Source organism: Callorhinus ursinus, unplaced genomic scaffold, assembly GCF_003265705.2.
Source record: "Callorhinus ursinus isolate GAN/ISIS: 27379988/994484 unplaced genomic scaffold, GSC_fseal_2.0 scaffold2, whole genome shotgun sequence".
NCBI classification, from domain to species: Eukaryota; Metazoa; Chordata; class Mammalia; order Carnivora; family Otariidae; genus Callorhinus; species Callorhinus ursinus.
This window is the reverse complement of record NW_027397064.1, coordinates 32218360-32237095: the sequence shown is the minus strand read 5'-3', so window position 1 is coordinate 32237095 and position 18736 is coordinate 32218360. Positions and strand designations below refer to the sequence as shown.

Here is an 18736-nt window from a genome sequence, read left to right as displayed (position 1 = left end):
CTCAATAACAAATTAAAAATACACTAGAGGGAATAAATCAGATAGAGGAAGCAGAAAAATGGATTAGTGAGCTGGAAGAAGAGTTAATAGAAAATAACCAAATGGAACAGAAAAAAGAAAAAAGAATAATAAAAGATGAAAATAAGTTAAGGGAATCCAATGACATCTTCAAGCATAATAGCATTCACATTATAGGGGCCCCATAAAAGAGAAAAAGGAGGAGAAAATTTATTTGAAGAAATCAAGGCTAAAAACTTGCAGAATCTGGGGAAGGAAACCAACACCCAGATCCAGGAGGCATGGCAAACCCCAACAAAATCAACCCAAAGAGGTCCATACCCACACACATAATAATTAAAATGTCAAAAAGTAGCTATAAAGAGAGGACTGTTGTTCACTAAGTTGATCTCAAGTAACCAAATGGTTTGGGAGAGGGGTGATCTCCTCCATTACTGTGGCACCTGGCAAGGGACTGAGTACAGAGGGGATATTCCAGAGGGCCCAGGTTTGGTTCCATCTTACAGCAAGCAGGCTTTGGTGGCTGTGTTGAGTAAGTTGTCAAGGTGCTAATTCCATGACCAAGGCACAGTGGGCAGCTGAGTTTGGAGGGTCACAGTCTCAAGACCTGTAAGAATCTCTATTTCCAGTATGTGGCCAGCAATTGCCACCTAGTGGTGTATAGCTTAAGGCAAAGGAAGATTATTTCTTGCATCAGAAGCCCATGGACAGCTTATGGCCATCATGGGAGGTCCAGAGTCTCCGAAGGAAACTTATCATAAGTGAAGATTGCAAAAGCCTCTCTAATAAAGTCTGTGGAGTCACTGACAGAAGTGACTTTTTTTTTTATTTTTGTGATTTGGATTCTTGAACCTTTCAACAAAGAGATAGAAACCTTTTGTTGGAGTGGGCACCATTTGAGGAGGCTGATTTGCAAGTAACAGCATAAGTGGGCTTAATTAAAATTTGTAATTGCCTCCAGAACCCAAAAAGGCCTAAAATATATAGAGCTTGTTTCAATATTTCAAGTGCCAAGTGTCAAAATTGTTTCTTGACTGTGTCAAAGATGGAACAGCTCTCAGTTTACTAAACCATCCTTAGGAATCTAGTCAAGGTGGCAGGCCTTGCACTATGTGTGGCAATGGCCCATCCCTTTTTCATAAACTGCTTTGTGAATATTTGAATGAGTGTGTCAAATGAATTTCCTTGGAGGTATATGTCATCCTGGAGAAAACTAAATGCAGTTAAGATCCTGTTTGCAAAGATTGTGTGTGATTGGGCAAGGCTGTTGAGGTACCCCACCAGTAACCAGGTAAAGTATATTGTGCCTCTTTGGAGATGAAAGTAAAGTGTAGCTGAGACACTGTTGAAATAGGCACAGAACAGAACAGCCAAATGTACAGTAGCAAAATATTTATCAATTGCTGATCAACTGTGAGGCACCACACATTCTTTCCAAGTTTAAGAACAGACCAAACTGAACTGTTAAATGAAGAATAAGTAATAACAATCACTCTTACTTTATGTGGGTCTCATGCAACAAGTTTCAATACTAAAGGGCCCTGTTTTAATTTACATTGGGTCATATTAACCATTTTAACTGGGAGGGATGGCTCATGGAATCCTATTTTGCCAAACAAGTCAGAGCATCCATGCCCACTATAAGATATTTTAAGTCAATGGGTGCTATGACAATGGGGAATTTAGGGAAGACAATGGTTACAATGGTTAAGGTGAGGCATACCTATTTCTCCTTTATGTTCAGGAACTCTCTCCTAAGATTATCTGAGTAACATTTAAATTTAGTGAGATCCCCATGAATTAGAGCTATAATTTGGGACCCAGTATTTTTTCCAGCTTTATTAGATATAATTAACATATAACATTAAGTTTAAGGTATAAAATGTTTTAATATACTTATATATTGCAATATGATTACCACCATAGCAATATGATTACCACTGTAGAATTAGCTAATACCTCCATCACGTCACCATTTCTTTTAATTGTAGTGAGAACATTAAAGATCTACTTTTTAGCAACTTCCAAGTATAAAGTGTATTGTTAACTAAAATCACGATGCTGTACATTAAATCACCAGAACTTATTCATCTTCTAACTGGAAAGAGTCCTTTCTCAAGTAGTCTTTCACCAACATCTCCTTACTCCACCCCCCCACCCCTGCCCCTGGTAACCACCATTTTACTCTTTCTATGAGATATATATATATATGACATATATATGACATATATATGTGTGTATATATATATATCTTCTATAAGATATATATATATATATATATATATCACATCTTCTTTATCCATCCATCCGTTGACACTTAGATTGTTTCCATATTTTGGCTATTGTGAATAATGTTGCAATAAACATGGGAATGCAGAGGTCTTTGAGATCCTGTTTTCATTGTCTTTGATATATACCCAGCAGCAGGATGGCTGGAACATATGGTAACTCTTTAATTTTTTGAGGAACCTCCACACTGTTTTCCATAGTGGCTATGTCAATTTACATTCCCACCAACAGTGCACAAAGGATTCCTCTTTCTCCACATACTAGCCAACACTTGGTATCTCTTGTCCATTTGATGACAACCATTCTAATAGGTCTAAGGTTGTATCTCATCATGGTTTTGATTTGCATTTCCCTGATGATTACTGATGCTGAGCATCTTTACATGTACCTGTTGGCCATTTGTATGTTTTCTTTGGAAAAATATCAATTCAGATTTTCTGCCCATATTTTAATTGGAATGTTTATTTTTTTGGCATTGGGCATAAGTTCTTTACATATTTTTATATTAACCTCTTCACAGATATATGATTTGCAAGTATTTTCACCCTTTTTATAGGTTGCTTTTTCATTTTGTCGATTATTTCTTTTGCTGTGCAGAAGCTTTTTAGTTTGATTTAGCCATTTTTTATTTTTTATCTTATTATTTTTTAAGTAGGCTCCATACCTAACATGGGGCTTGACCTGAGATCAAGAATTGCATGCTCTACCAACTGAGCCAGCCAGGGTCCCCTAGCCACACTTTAAAAATTTTTTTGCCTTTGCTTTTGGTGTCCTACCCAAAAAATCATTGCCAAAAACAATGTCAAGGAGCTTTTTCCTTTAAGTTTTCTTCTATGAGCTTTGTGGTTTTGGGTCTTACATTTAAGTCTTTAACCCATTTCAAGTTAATTTTTGTGAGTGGTTTCAGATAGGGTTTAAATTCATTCTTCTGCATGTGGTTATCTAATTTTCATAGCACCACTTATTGAAGAAACTATCTTTTCCTCGTTGAGTATTCTTGGCTAATATTAGTTGACTGTATATGTGTTGGTTTATTTCTGGGCGTTCTATCTTATTCACTTTGTGTGTGTTTTTATGCCAATACCACACTATACTGATTACTATAGCTTTATAATACAGTTTAAAATCAGGAAGTGGGAGCCCTTTAGCCTGGTCCTTTCTCAAGTTTGCTTTGGTTATTTAGGGTCCTTTGTGGTTCCATATGCATTTTAGGATTGTTTTTTCTTTTTCTCTGAAAATGCTTTTGGAAGTTTGATAAGTATTGCCCTGAATCAATAGATGGCTTTATAATAGGGACATTTTAGCAGCATTCATTTTTCTGATCCATGAACATAGAATATCTTCCCATTTATTTGTCTTCAATTTCTTTCATTAGAGTTTTATAGTTTTCAATGCACAGATCTCTCATCTTCTTGGTTAAATTTATTTCTAAGTATTTTATTGTTTTTGATGCTATTGGGAATAGGACTGTTTTCCTTATTTCTTTTTCAGATATTTGTTTTATAGACACACAATTGATGTTGTATACTGATTTTATATCCTCCAAATTTACTGAATTCATTAATTAGTTCTAACAGATTTTTTTTTGTTGAGTCTAGGATTTTCTACATATGGAATGTTATCATCTGCAAATAAAGACAATTTTTCTTCTTCCTTTCTGATTTAGGTGTCTTTTATTTCTTTATCTTACCTGATTACTCTGGCTAGGACTTCCAATACTATGTTGAGTAAGAGTGGTAAAATGTCTTATTCCTGATGTTACAGTAAAAGCTTTCAAACTTTCACCAGTGAGGATGATGTTAGCTCTGGGCTTGATATATTTTGACCTCTATTATGTTGAGGTATGTTTCTTCCATACCCAATTTGTTAAGACATTTTATCATGAAAGAAGGTTGTATTTTGTCAAATGTTTTTCTTCATCTATTGAGATGATCATATAATTTTTATCTCTAATTCTATTAATGTGGTGTATCACATTTACTGATTTGCATGTATTGAATCATCTGTGCATCCCAAGGATAAATCCCACATGATCATAGTAATATGATCCCTTTTAAGGTACTACTGAATTCAATTTGCTAAGATTTTGCTGAGAAATTTTTGCATCTATAATCATCAGGGCTATCAGTCTACAGCTTTCTTCTCTTGTAGCATCTTTTTCTGACTTTGGTATCAGGGTAATGCTGACCTTGTAAGATGAGTTTGGGAGTTTCTTCCTATTTAATTTTTTGGAAGAGTTTGAGAACGATTTCTATTCATTCTTCTTCAAGTGTTTGGTTGAATTCATCACTAAAACCAACTGGTCCTGGGCTCTTCTCTGTCGGGAGGGTTTGGTTATTATTTTAATCTTATTATTAGTCTATCCAGATTTTCTATTTATTCATGATTCAGTGTAAGTTGTATATTTCTAGGAATTAGTTCATTTATTCTAGGTACTCCAATTTGTTGGCATATATTGTTCACAAGAGTTTCTTATGAGTCTATGTATTTCTGTGATATCAGTTGTTAACACCTCTTTCAATTCCAATTTTTATTTGAGTCTTCTCTTAGTTTATCTCTTCAAAAACCTGCTCTTTTAATTTATCTTTTCTAATGTTTTTCTGGTTTCTATTTCATTTATTTCTTCTCTCATCTTTCTTATTTCCTTCTTTCTGCTAACTTTGGCCTTAGTTCTTTGTTTTTCTAGTTCCTTGAGGTGTAAAGTTAGGTGCTTTATTTACAATTTCTCTTTTTTCTTAATATAGGCATTTATCACAAGTTTAGTTGGATCAAATTGTGCACTTCTTTTTCAGTGTATGTTTATTTCCTCTCCTGCATCCAGATTTTTTTTCCTTTTCCTTTTTATTCTTCTCTTTCTTCACCTCCTACTACTCCTCCTGCTTCTTCTTTTTGGTAAGACTATTTATCATCTCATTCTATAATACGAGTCTCAGTTGGATAGCAAAAGTAAACAAAGACAGGGGCACCTGGGTGGCTCAGTCTGTTAAGTGTCTGACTTCAGCTCAGGTCATGACCTTGGCACCCTGGGAGTGAGCCCTGCATCCGGGCTTGTCCCTCTACCCCTCCCCTTGCTTGTGTTATCTATCTCTCAAGTAAATAAATAAAATCTTTTTTAAAAAAGTAAAAAAGACATTAAAAGAAAAGCTAAAGACTAAAGACATTACAAGAAAAGCTAAAGACTAAAAGCTAAAGACTAAAAGCTAAAGAGCTAAATTCCTCATGAATATATTTGGAAAAATTGTTTTATAAAATTTAGCAAATGAGGGGCACCTGTGTGGCTCAGTCATTAACCATCTGCCTTTGGCTCAGGTCATGATCCCAGGGTCCTGGGATTGAGCCCTGCATCGGGCTCCCTGCTCAGTGGGAAGCCTGCTTCTCCTTCTCCCACTCCCCCTGCTTGTGTTCCCTCTCTCACTGTGTCTCTCTCTGTCAAATACATAAAACCTTAAAAAAAAAAATTTAGCAAGTGAATCCAATGATATATGAAAAAGATAATACATTATAACCAAGTGCAGCTGATTCTAGGAATGCAAAGTTGATTTAACAATAAAAAAATCAATATAGTTTATCACAATATACTAAAAAAGAAAAAATATATGATCATCTCAATAATTTCAGAAAGATCATTTGACAAAATGCAGCACCCATTCTTGATAAAATCTCTCAACAAACTAGAAGGGAACTTTTTCAACCTACTAAAGGGTATTTATGAAAACCCTACAACTAATATACTGAGTGATGTCATCACGATGGCAGAAGTTTTCTACCACTTTCCTCTCAAAGAAAATAAATTTTGTCAATCACCCACATATGAAAATACCTTTGTGGAAGCGTGGAAATCCAGCAGAGGAGTTCTAATACACTGTTGGAGCAAAAAATCCAAGACTGGACACACTGAAGAGAGCAGAAGGAAGAGTTTTACTTCACTTGAATCACCTCTCTGTCCCCAAGACAGAACAGTTCAATGTCAAGAGAGGCCATCTGGGCCCACAATTTCTCCCATAGAGAAAAGAGAATGTATGAGTGAACCCCCAGCTTTCCCAGCTTTGTAGGATGCTACCAAAGACCTCCACTTCCTTCTCACCTATCCAGAGTACTAAGGTAAGCTGTGTGACTGAGGGACAGAAAAAGGCTGGGAGAAGAGCAGCCAGAGCTTGGAACACATCAAAGCAATGTGTATCCTACTAGCTGCTTTCCAAGTTCCATCAGGAAGCCCACCCCAGAGCTGTTGGGGACACTTTGCCTGTAGATCCCTCCAACTAGTCCACCGGCATCTTCAACACTGTGTGAACCATTCACATTCAAACACACCCACATACACACACGCTATGACCAGCTCCTCATGCAAGGCCCTGGGGGCAGTGAGTGTGAGCTTTGCAATCTGCTAATGAACACACACAGAAAGCTGGCTTGATTCTGCAGGACTGGAAAAAAGCACGGAAACTTGAGCATTCAGCTCTGCCCTAGAGGAAACCAATGGAAGGCTGTCAGCACCCATCTTGGCTTTACAGAATCAAGAGAATGCATACAATCTTAAGAATTTGCCCCTCCCCCCACCACCATCCAAGAAGGAAAAAGTGTTGAGCAGACTATTCATTGAAAAAGTCCAAGAAAGCCTGAGAATCCCTGCCAGGGCTGACAAGCTATTTCTCTCCTTAAGCCAGGCAGTAAAAACTGGAGGAAATGACTGCTTCCTCCAGTACAAAGACAGCAATGCAAGACATCAAAGAACATGAAAGATCAAGGAAATGTGACACTACCAAAGGAACACAATAATTTCTGCATAACTGACCAAAAAATGGAGATCTGCAATCTTCCCAATAAAGAATTCAAAATAGTTGCTTTAAGAAAGTTCAGCAAGCAACAAGAAAACACAGAAAGACAATTCAATGAAATCAGAAAAGCTATATAAAAACAAATGGTTAAGTTTCATAGAGAAATAGATCATGAAAAAGAACCAAATAAATTCTGAAGCTGAGGAATAAATGAAATGAAAAATGCAGTAGAGAACATAGAAAAAATCTGTGAACTCAGATTATCTGAAATTAGCTATGGCACAAAAATAGAACACAGATCAACAGAATAGAAAGTCAAGAAATAAACAACAATTATATGGTCAATCTTCAACAAAGGAGACAAGAATATCCCATGGAAAAATGACAGTCTCTTCAACAAATGGTACTGGGAAAACTGGACAGCTACATGCAAAAGAATGAAATTGGACCACTTTCTTACACAATATACAAAAATAAACTCAAAATGGACTAAGAACTTAAGTGTGAGACCCAAAGCCATAAAAATCCTAGAAGACAGCACAGGTAGTAATTTCTCTGACAGCTGTAGCAACATTTTTCTAGATATGTCTCCTGAGGCAAGGGAAATGAATGCAAAAATACACTATTTTGACTACAATCAAAATAAAACACTTCTTGGGGCACTTGCATGGCTCAGTCAGTTTAGCATCTGCCTTTGGCTCAGGTCATCAACTCAAGGTCCTAGGATCAAGCCCCACATTGGGCTCTCTGCTCAGCAGGGAGTCTGCTTCTCTCTCTCCCTCTCCCTCTGTGCTCTCTCTTGCTCTCAAGTAAAAAAAATCTTTAATTAAAAAATAAAATAAAATAAAAAGCTTCTGCACAGCAATGGAAACAATCAACAAAACTAAAAGACAACTTACAGAAAGGGAATATATTTGCAAATGACATATCCAATACAGGGTTAGTATCCAAATATATAAAGAACTTATAAAACTCAATGTCCAAAAACCAAATAATCCAATTAAAAAATGGGCAGAAGACATGAGACATTTCTCCAAAGAAGACACATGGAATGGCCAACAGACACATGAAAAGATGCTCAGCATCACTCGTCATCAGGGAAATGCAAATGAAAACCACAAGGAGAGATCACCTCACATCTGTCAGAATGGCTAAAATAAAAAGCACAAGAAACAAGTGTTAGCAAGAATGTGGTAAAAAAGGAACCCTTGTGCACTGTTAGTGGAAATGCAAACTGGTGCAGCCACTGTGGAAGACAGTAGGGAGGTTCCTCAAAAGATTAAAAATAGAACTACTCTGTGAGCCAGTAATCACACTAGTGGGTATCTGCCCAAAGAATACAACACTAATTCAAAAAAAATATATGCATCCTTATATTTATTGCAACATTATTCACAATAGCCAAATAATGTAAGAAACCCAAGTGTCTATCAAGAGATGGATGGATAAAGTTGTAGAGAGAGAGAGAGAGAGTGTGTGTGTGTGTGTGTGTGTGTGTGTGTGTGTGTGTGTGTGTGTGTAATATTATTCAGCCATAAAAAAGAATGAAATCTTGCCATTTGCCATAACATGGATGGATCTGGGGAGTATAATGGTAAATGAAATAAGTCAGAGAAAGATAAATATCATATGATTTCACTTATATGTGGAATTTAAGAAACAAAACAAATGAACAAAGGGGAAAAAAGAGACAAAGCAAAAAAGAGACTCTTAACTATAGAGAACAAATAGATGGTTCCCAAAGGGGAGGTAGGTTGGAGGATGGGTGAAATAGGTGAAGGTGAAATAGAGAGAGAGAGAGAGAGAGAGAATTGTTGAATCATTATATTGTACACCTGAAACTAATATAACACTATGTTAACTATACTGGAATTAAAATTTAAATTTAAAAAATTGAGGGTAATAAGGAATCCGCTTGATCTTGAAAAACAAAGAAAAAAAGAAAGAAATTTATCGAGAAGAGGAAAAAGAAAAAAAATGAAAGAGTGAAGACAGCCTGTGTGAATTATGGAATACTATCAAGTCAAACAATTTACATATCACTGGAGTCTCAGAAGAACACAGAGAGAAAAGGGCAGTGAGTATATTTAAAGAAATAATGGATGAAAACTTTCCAACTCTGTGGAGAAATTTGGACAATAAGTTAATGAAGCTCATAGGTCTTCAAATAAATTCAATCCAAAGAGATTTTCCTAAGACACATTATAATAAAACTGTCCATTATCAAAGATGAAGAGGGTATTTTAAAAGTAGCAAGAGAAAAAAAATTCCTCACATACAAGGGAACCCCCATAAGGCTATCAGCAGAGACTTTGCCAGCCAGGAGAATATGAGATGCTATATTCAAAGTGCTGAAAGAAAAACCCTGCCAACCAAAAACATTTTACTCAGCAAAACTGTCCTTCAGAAATGAGAGAAATAAAGACTTTCCCAGAGAAACAGAAGCTGAAGGAATTTATCACCATTAGACATGCCTTACAAAAAATGCTGAAAGTAGTTCTTCAAAATGAAAGGATGCTAGTTAATAACAAAACATATGAAAATATAAAACACACTGGTAATGGTAAGTACACAGTCAAAGTTGGAACGTATAATACTGTAATATAATGGTGTATTATCACTTAACTCTAGTATGAAGGTTAAGGGACAAAGCATTAAAAATAACTATATAATAATTTGTTAATGGAGTCACAATATTAGAAGAGGTAAATTGTGACAAAAACATAAAATGTGGCAAAAGAATGAAACTGGACCACTTCCTTACACCATACACAAAAATAAATTCAAAATGGATTAAAGACCTAAATGTGAGACCTGAAACAAAAATAAATTCTATAAGAAAGCATAGGCAGTGATTTCTTTGACATTAGCCATAGCAGCTTCTTTCTAGATATGTCTCCAGAGGCAAGGGAAACAAATGCAAAAATACACTATTGGGACTACATCAAAATAAAAAGCTTCTGTGCAGCGAAGGGAACAACAAAACTAAAAGGCAACATATAGAATGGGAGAAGATATTTGTAAATGACATATCTGATAAAGGGCTAGTATCCAAAATATATAAAGAACTTACAAAAACTCAATGCCCCAAAAACAAATAATCCAATTAAAAAATGGGCAGAAGACATGAATAGATATTTTCCCAAAGACAACATACAGATGGCCAACAGACACATGAAAAGATGCTCAACATCACTCATTATCAGGGAAACGCAAATCAAAACTACAATGAGACGTCATCTCACACCTTTTAGAATGGCTAAAATCAACAACACATGAAACAACACGTGTTGGTGAGGATGCAGAGAAAAAGGAACATTTGTGCACTCTTGGTGGGAATGCAAACTGATGTAGCCACTGTGGAAAACAGTATGGAGGCTCCTCAAAAAGTTAAAAATTAGAACTACCCTATGATCCAGCAATTGCACTACTAGATATTTACCCAAAGAATACAAAAATACTAATTCAAAGGGATACATGCACCCTGATGTTTACAGCAGCAGTGTCTACAGTAGCCAGATTATGGAAGCAGCCCAAGTGTCCACTGACTGATGAATGGATAAATAAGATGTGGTGTATATATACATCTATATATATAATGTGTACACACATATAAATCTATATATATACACACACATATATACACACACATACATATACAATGGAATATTATTTAGGAATAAAAAATGAAATCTTGCCACTTACAATGATGTGGATGTAGCTGGAGTCATCTGACTAGACTGAAAGTAATACCATAACCTGAAAATTATCAACCAATTACCACCAAAGGTGTCCCAAAGTCAAATGCTAGGAGCAGGTGGGATACTTGCAATGTAAGTTCTCCTACCACAAGAAATATGGGTCAACATTTGGCAGGAATCAAGTTGGGCATGCAGTGGTAACCTAGTCTACATCAGAAACTTCACCAAAGTTGACTTCTTTACTTTGTTCCCAGCTATTCATAGCTGGCTGTGTTGTTGTATCCAGTATAATGATAAATCCAAGCAACAAAGGTGGCAATCTGGGAAGTAGAGGCTCAATCAGGAGCTTGATTCCAGTCAGTCTCATCAAGAACATGCCCTTACTGTATACATCTGCATAAGTGACCCAGATAGTTCTGTTCATAGTAGCAATTTGGTTCTATAGTTTGCAGTTCCAAAGAGGTGTCTTTAATCTGGCAGTCTGTGGTTTTCCAAATGACAAACCAAGCAGCTAAGCCATTGGCAATAGCCCAAAAATAAGTAAAAATATAACAAGGTTCTTAAGAGTAGTACTGGCCAGAGTTCTGCCCAACTGAGTCAAGTAACCACATTCATTTTTGCTTCTGCAAAGCTTGCCCTTAAACTAAACAGTCACAGTAGCTCATTGACACCATCAGGTTTCAGCTTAGCTGAACCATCAGTGAACTTCTGCCTAGACATTTAGGGGTACCTCTGTGAATTCAGGGCTCCACTGAGCCATTGGCTTTACTTCAGGTGGCAAAATGGAAGGTAAGTTTTGGGCCAAAATCAGTAGCTGCTACTTTTTCATGCAAAACCAAAATGATGCTAGGACCAAGTCAGATGCACCTCTTAACATACTACTACCATTTGGCCAGCAAAACCAACTGGTTTAGGCCCCACTCAAAGCATGTTGAATGCTTAAATGAGGTATATACAGTGTCTCATACCCATAGTTTAAAAATATGCTGGGCCTCCTTTTGGGTGATAGGTGGTTGAAGAGACAGCACTTTTTCTTTGACTGCCAAAGGAACTGAAAGTTGTGAATCTGCCCATAATAGTCCCAGGAAAATATATTTGGCAAGCTGGCCCTTGAATTTTTCAGGGTTTATCAGCCACCCTGATGGTCAGCCAAGGGTGACCACTGGGCCACTGAGACTGAGGCTTTTGACTTGCCAACCAACAGAACATCTTTAGAAATCAGAGGGTGGAGGCACTCACATAAATCCTGATCCACCACCCACCTGTGGCAAATGACAAGGACTTCTGTACCTGTGGCAGTAACCCTGAATGGGAGAATGTCTTCTGACAATTTATGAGTGTTTACACTGTAAGCATGCAACACATTTCATTATAGGGTTAGTAGGAAGAACTTTAATAGTACATTGAATCAGAAGAGAGGGCCCTACCCATAAGGTCACTAACTTTTTTCCCCATTGCAAGTTTTGCGCAAACCCAATCAGTTGATTTCAGGTATTTTTTTTCCCCTCCTGTAACACAGACTTTCCTTCATGCTACATGAAGGGCTACAACAGCTAGAATAGCCATCAGAAGATTGTTATTTCCAGACTGGGAGCACTGGAAGAACAAGGGTGTGAGGGAGACTAGCCTGTGGAGGACATCTAGAGCAACTAGAAGTCTTTTGTTTTTGTTTTTGTTTTGTTTTGTTTTAAGTAGGCTCCATGCCCAGTGTGGAGCCCAAGCAGGGCTTGAACTCAGGACTCAGATCAAGACCTGAGCTGAGATGAAGAGTCAGGTGCTTATCTGACTGAACCACCCAGTTGCTCCTAGGCTTTTGTTTTTATTTTAGCCCTTTATCTTATCACAGCATCAGTACCCCCTCCTCCCTCATGCACCACCCTGCTTTCAGAGTGTGTCTGGGCTCAGGAGCTCAGACCCACTCACTGGTACAAAGTAGCAGGTAAGTAGGTGCCCCGGCTAAGTATGAAAATCCTATGCAAACTAGCTTGACCCTCAAGTGTCAGTGGTATGGCAAAGGTTGTGTTGGCAATGTACAAGACAGCATACCAAGTGCCATCATGCTTATGTAATAGATAGTTATAATCAAAATATCTGAAACAGCTGGGATACAGAGCCAACAACTGGATTCATTTGGTGATAACTTAAGTCTCCAACTTCGATAGCAAATTCACTGGCCATACAGGGATGTGTTATTGAGATAATGGAGCTCTTACTTTCCCTGCTACCTTTAAGTCCTTAATGAAGGCTGTGATTTCCCTTTTCCTTCTAGGATTCTAGTGTTTCTGTTGGACCAACTGAAAGGGCACAGGGAGACAAGTTGGGTAGCAATTTACATGTCCCACCAGCACTTCTCTACATGTGGCTCTATGGGATGGAGACAGACAAGTATATAACATAATAATCCCTACCACATATTCAGATGTGGAAACAACAGTACATTCAATTGGCCTAAAGAGTCCCATCCAGAAGGTTATATTAGTTTCCTTCCCTATTGTGAACGCTGCCCAAATCCTGTAAGTTGAATCCAACTAATTTTTCCTTCCCTAGGTCTGGGTAAGATAGAGACCTGAACATTCATAACCAGCAAAGCCATAAAAGATTGGGTCCCTACCCTCCCTGAGATTCACCAGAAAACTTCAATGGCTGCATAGAACCTTCTATCCCCTTTAGGGACAGGAAGATCTTGGCTCCACCTTTAATCATGTCTCTCTGTAAAGCATCTGGGATCAGGTTAAGAGGAAAGGAAGGTGTCATGGGGTTCAGAAGAGGAAGGCAACTCCATGCCATCTAACAAGACTTCATGTTTACTTTCAGTTTTGAGTGGTTTAACAGCAATGTGTGGTTCAATCAAATGAACTGCTGGTCTGCCCAGCACACTAAATGAGGCAACAAGGTCTTCATAGTTGACACCATCTATTTCATCTTTGGGAATTATTTGACTTGAGAGCTGTAGCCACACTGCTTTCTGGATAGGGCCATGAGGTTTGTGTGTCCTCAGGTGACTTAAGCTTGGCTCGCACAGTAGTGACCTACTTTGTGGAGTCCACTTCAATCCAGGATATCTGCTGTCCCATTACCATGATGACATCTCAAATTCTTCCCTAGCTTCAACATAAGGGTTGAAGGAGTTTTTCAAGGCACCAGAGCTGACTTCAAGAATTTATATTTCTTTGGGTCAGTTTCTTTGAGTCAGTGGATCATTCTCATCAGCAATGTGTACACAATTCAGGGCAATAAGTGCCCAAATACTAGTCAATGCCTATTATGGTTTCCCACTCGGGTTTGTCTCAGGATAGACAAACCTTTTAGCAGCCAGAACTCAAGACAAAAAACAGATCTTTTATTGTTATTTTGGAATGGCTATAAGATTATCACCATATACTGAGGAGTACTTACCCATAAGATGGACCAGCCATTGCCATCCTTCCTTTATAGGTATTACTTAGCCTACATCCTCATCTCCCAGGAAAACCAGCCAAAGTTTTAATGATTCACTTTGTTTCTGTCCATAACAGTCATAAATTTCCATTCTACCATCCTGAGTGTAGGTATGCAACTCTGTAACTGTTGCCAAAGAGCAGAATCTTCTCCTCACTCAGGACTGATCTTAGTACTGTTAAAATGGGACAGACACTGAGGTGAATCATCAGATTGGCAAAGAAGTCTCCCTACCTGGAGAATAATTAGCAACAACCAGGGCACTGGTCAGGCAGCTGTTTTTAAGCCTAGTTCCCAACACTTAACTTGCAACCATCTCTCCATTAGCCTAAAGTAAAGGACTACTTATTGCCTGATTGATCATACAACTTGGTCATCACTTTCCACCAGTTCCCATGGGCTTCCCCCAAATGCAACTGATCAGACCACAAGGTCCTGGTCCTTCATCTTTCAGAAGGCCATGTCTGTCAGTATCCCATCTTGTAACCAAAGCTGTCAAGAATGTACTATGCTTGTAAGCTAACTAGTCAGCCTGCCACAGTTTCATGGAGGCTGATAGAAGAAATGAGTTTCCTGGGTCAGAAACAAAAGTTTATTACTCAGAGCCAGGATATAAACCTTTTTACATCAGTTCCTCAAGCCCTGATTCCCAAGGTAATGCAAAGTGGGCCAGATAACAAGATCACATGCAACTGATTATGTTATAGGAAAAGAATCCTATACCTCTCACAAGAATCATGGAGACTGTCTCCCCCAAATATGGAAAGATTTATGAAATGATGTCACCAAATATTAACTATTAACACTGGTAATTTCTGGATGGTGGAATTTTGGGCTCTTTCTTACTTTTGGGAGGATTGCTTGAATTTTAATAATAAGCATGCATCATTTTCAACTCTGTACTTTAAAAATGCATAATGAACATTCAGATCAGTATGATCATTTGAATTTTTACAAAGCGGCTGTGAAATGAGCAAAAAACATAAAAACACAGGAAACTATGTATCAACTATACTGCAAATTAAAAAAAAAATCCAGAGCTAAAAAAATAGAGGAAAATATGTATGCATACTAGAAAACTGGGAAGATTACTAGAGTTAGGGCAGGAATTAGAATTCCTCTAAAATGGTTCAACAAAAGAAGCTTTACTATTAATGAAAGGTATATTTATGGATAAGGAACCAATAATCAATGCTGAGGGAGACACTGAAAAGATGTTACCACTCCAGCCAGAGCCTAGTAACAGCTGGAGTCATGCAGCTGGGGCCACTCAGCAGAAGCTGTACATATGAAGGAAAATTCATTGCCAGAACCACAGCACCAAAGCAGGAAAACAGTAGGACAGAAAAACCTAACCTTTCTTTCGCTATTGACCTACAATGTTCTGCCAGTGTTTGCCATTTACTGGACCTACCTAGAAATCAGCCAGAAGGACAGTCTTGTAAGGCATTCCATAGCAGTCACCGTCTTGGGGCGTAAAACAAAGACAGGCAGACAACAGACTAAGGTGGGCACAAGATGGAAAATAAGCATAGGTACTCTCTATAGTCCAAAAATGTTTGTATTAGATATAGTCAAGATGAAAACAGATTAAAAGGCTAACCAATCCACCTGTAATTTACCACATTCAAGTAGAAGACTGACTTGGAAGATAGTGGACAGAACCTTCTACTCCTCAATGGAGACACATATTTTTTCAAGCTCATAGGACCTGCAATTAGTCTAGGGTGCCCAGCTACGTTAAGGAATGCTGGCCCAATGAATATGAAAACACTGAAAACTCAGTGATGTTCTCTAGTATGTACTGCTTCCAGTTATATACTGTTTTTTTTCTGTTCCTCATAGGCAAATAAAAGCTTAATGCAGCAATATCAAAATTACTGAAAATATAAAATGACTCCTTTCCCTTTTTCTGGCACCCAAAGATTTAAGTAAACTATCTCGACAAAATCCACCTCAGATACCACTGGAAAAACATACCTTCCAGAGAACAGTATGAGCAAAGAGAAAAATAATTAGAAATTTTAAAATTATCTGTTTCAAAAGAAGATCTACTTTAATCAATTGGAAAAGTTCTCTTACTCTAAAAATCATGAAAACTATTTTTATCTCTATTTTTATAGTCTCAATTAGTTTCAAGAATTCATAGATGTAATTAGATTAGAAAAACTTCTAGGTGAAAAAATTATTGAATCAAAAAAGAAAGTGGATAAAGTAATTGTAAAGGTACATTTCATATATGCCTGAGTTGGGTTGATTCAAAGTGCAGAATTAGCAAAGACAATGAATTTGGGAGATCACAGAATATTTCCCACCAGTTTCATCAATCGTCATGAAAGGATTTACATTTCATAAATGAAATTCATAGCATAATGAAGGCAGTTAAATTCAATGAATGAATAAAAGGTTAGTGGTATCACATACACAATTCCCTGTCTTCCTTAATCCTAGTTTTCTGTAGGCACTAGAAGCTTAAACTCAAAGACATACATAATCAAGCCCTTATCACTACACTTTATGGAGTGTGGAATTAATCTCTCTGCCTTATGCCTGATATTTGGTATGCCAGAGTTAGGGGCTTCATTCTCCTTAGAAGTACTAAAATTATTTGCATTTCCTATGACTAGGTGATTTTTATTAATTACGTACAATGAGTCCTGAGAGTTATAATATATTCAGAGATTGCATAGCCAGTAAGCTCCTTGACATTATTAGTCTTGTGATGATTGTTTGTAGCTGATTGCAAAGGCAAGGGCAACAAAAGCAAAAATAAACAAAGGGGACTACATCAAACTAAAAAGCTTCTGCACAGAGAAATAAGTCATCAACACAATGAAAAGGCTACCTATTGAATGTCAGAAGATATCTGCAATCATGTATTTGATAAAGGGTTAATAGAAGGAACTCATACAACTCAATAACAAAAAACCAAATAATCTGAATTAAAAATGGGCAGAGGATCTGAACAGACATTATTCCAAAGAGGACAGACGACAATCAGGCACATGAAAAGATGCTCAACATCACTCATCATCAGGGAAATGCAAGTCAAAACTATAATGAGATATCACCTCACACCTGTCAGAATAGCTAAAATCAAAAAACAAGAAATAACAATTGTTGGCGAGGATGTAGAAAAGAAGAATTCTCGTGCACTGTTGGTGGGAATGCAAACTGGTGCAGCCACTATGGAAAACAATATGGATGTTCCTCAAAAAATTAGAAGCAGAACTACTATATGACCCATCAATTCTACTTTTGGGTATTTATCCAAAGAAAATGAAAACCCCAATTCAAAAGACATATGCACCCCCATGTTCAATGCAGCATTAATTTAATAACCAAGGTATGGAAACAACCTAAGTGTTCATTGATGGATGAATGAATAAGGTGTGTGTATACACACACACACACACACACACACACACACACACACACTGGAATATTTTCAGCCATAAAAAAGAATGAAATCTTGCCATTTGTGAAAACATGGATGGACATTGGGGATATAATGCTCAGTGAAATAAGTCAAATAGAGAAAGATAAATACTGTATGATTTCACTTACATGTAGAATTTAAAAATCAAAATGAAACAAAACAAAATTCACAGATACAAGAACAGACTGGTGGTTGCCAGAAGGAAGGGGGGAAGGAGGGAATGGAGAAAGGGATCAAAAGGAGCGAATTTCACTTATAAAACAAATAAGTCATGGGATGTAATGTACAGCATGTACAATAGTCAGTACTCTTGTATTGTCTATTTGAATATTGCTAAGAAAGTAGGTAGATTTTGAAAGTTCTCATCACAAGAAAAAATTTTTTAACTATGTATGGTGACAGATGGTAACTGGACTTATTGTAGTGCGTACAAATCACAATGTATACAAATATCAAATCATTATGTTGTATGCCTATAACTAATGTTATATGCCAATTATACTTCAATTAAAAAAATATAGTCAACAAAACTAAGAGGCAACCCATGGAATGGGAGAAGATATTTGCAAATGGCATTATGGATAAAGGGCTAGTATCCAAGATCTATAAAGAACTTCTCAAACTCAATACCGAAAAAATGAATAATCCAGTCAATAAATGGGCAGAAGACATGAACAGACACTTCTGCAAAGAAGACATACAAATGGCTAACAGACATGAAAAAATGTTCAACATCACTAGTCATCAGGGAAATACAAATCAAAACCACAATGAGATACCACCTTACCCAGTTAGAATGGCAAAAATTAACAAGACAGGAAATAGCAAGTGTTGGTGAGGATGTGGAGAAAGGGGAAACCTCCTACACTGTTGGTGGGCATGCAAGCTGGTGCAGCCACTCTGGAAAACAGTAGAGAGGTTCCTCAAGACATTAAAAATAGAGCTACCCTACGACCCAGCAATTGCACTACTAGGTATTTACCCCAAAGATACAGATGTAGTGAAAAGAAGGGGCACATGCACCTCAATGTTCTTGGCAGCCATGTCCACAATAGCCAAACTGTGGAAAGAGCCGA

General features: G+C 37.3%; 1 protein-coding gene across 19 annotated transcripts in view; it reads right to left on the bottom strand.

Annotated features, from left to right (window-relative positions):
- Window positions 1-18736, bottom strand: part of C2CD6 (C2 calcium dependent domain containing 6) — a 146015-nt gene that overhangs the window by 50813 nt on the left and 76466 nt on the right. For 6 of the 19 annotated variants that reach the window (XR_012374626.1, XR_012374631.1, XR_012374628.1 and 3 more), the window contains exon 14: window positions 6128-6201. The exons of the other annotated variants lie outside the window; for them this stretch is intronic. Coding sequence is in view for 1 of the 6 variants with exons in the window: in XM_073880114.1 (XP_073736215.1) it covers window positions 6128-6201 (74 nt within the window). In the remaining 5 variants the exon portion in view is untranslated. The remainder of the gene's footprint in view (window positions 1-6127; window positions 6202-18736) is intronic. 19 annotated transcript variants of the gene reach the window in all.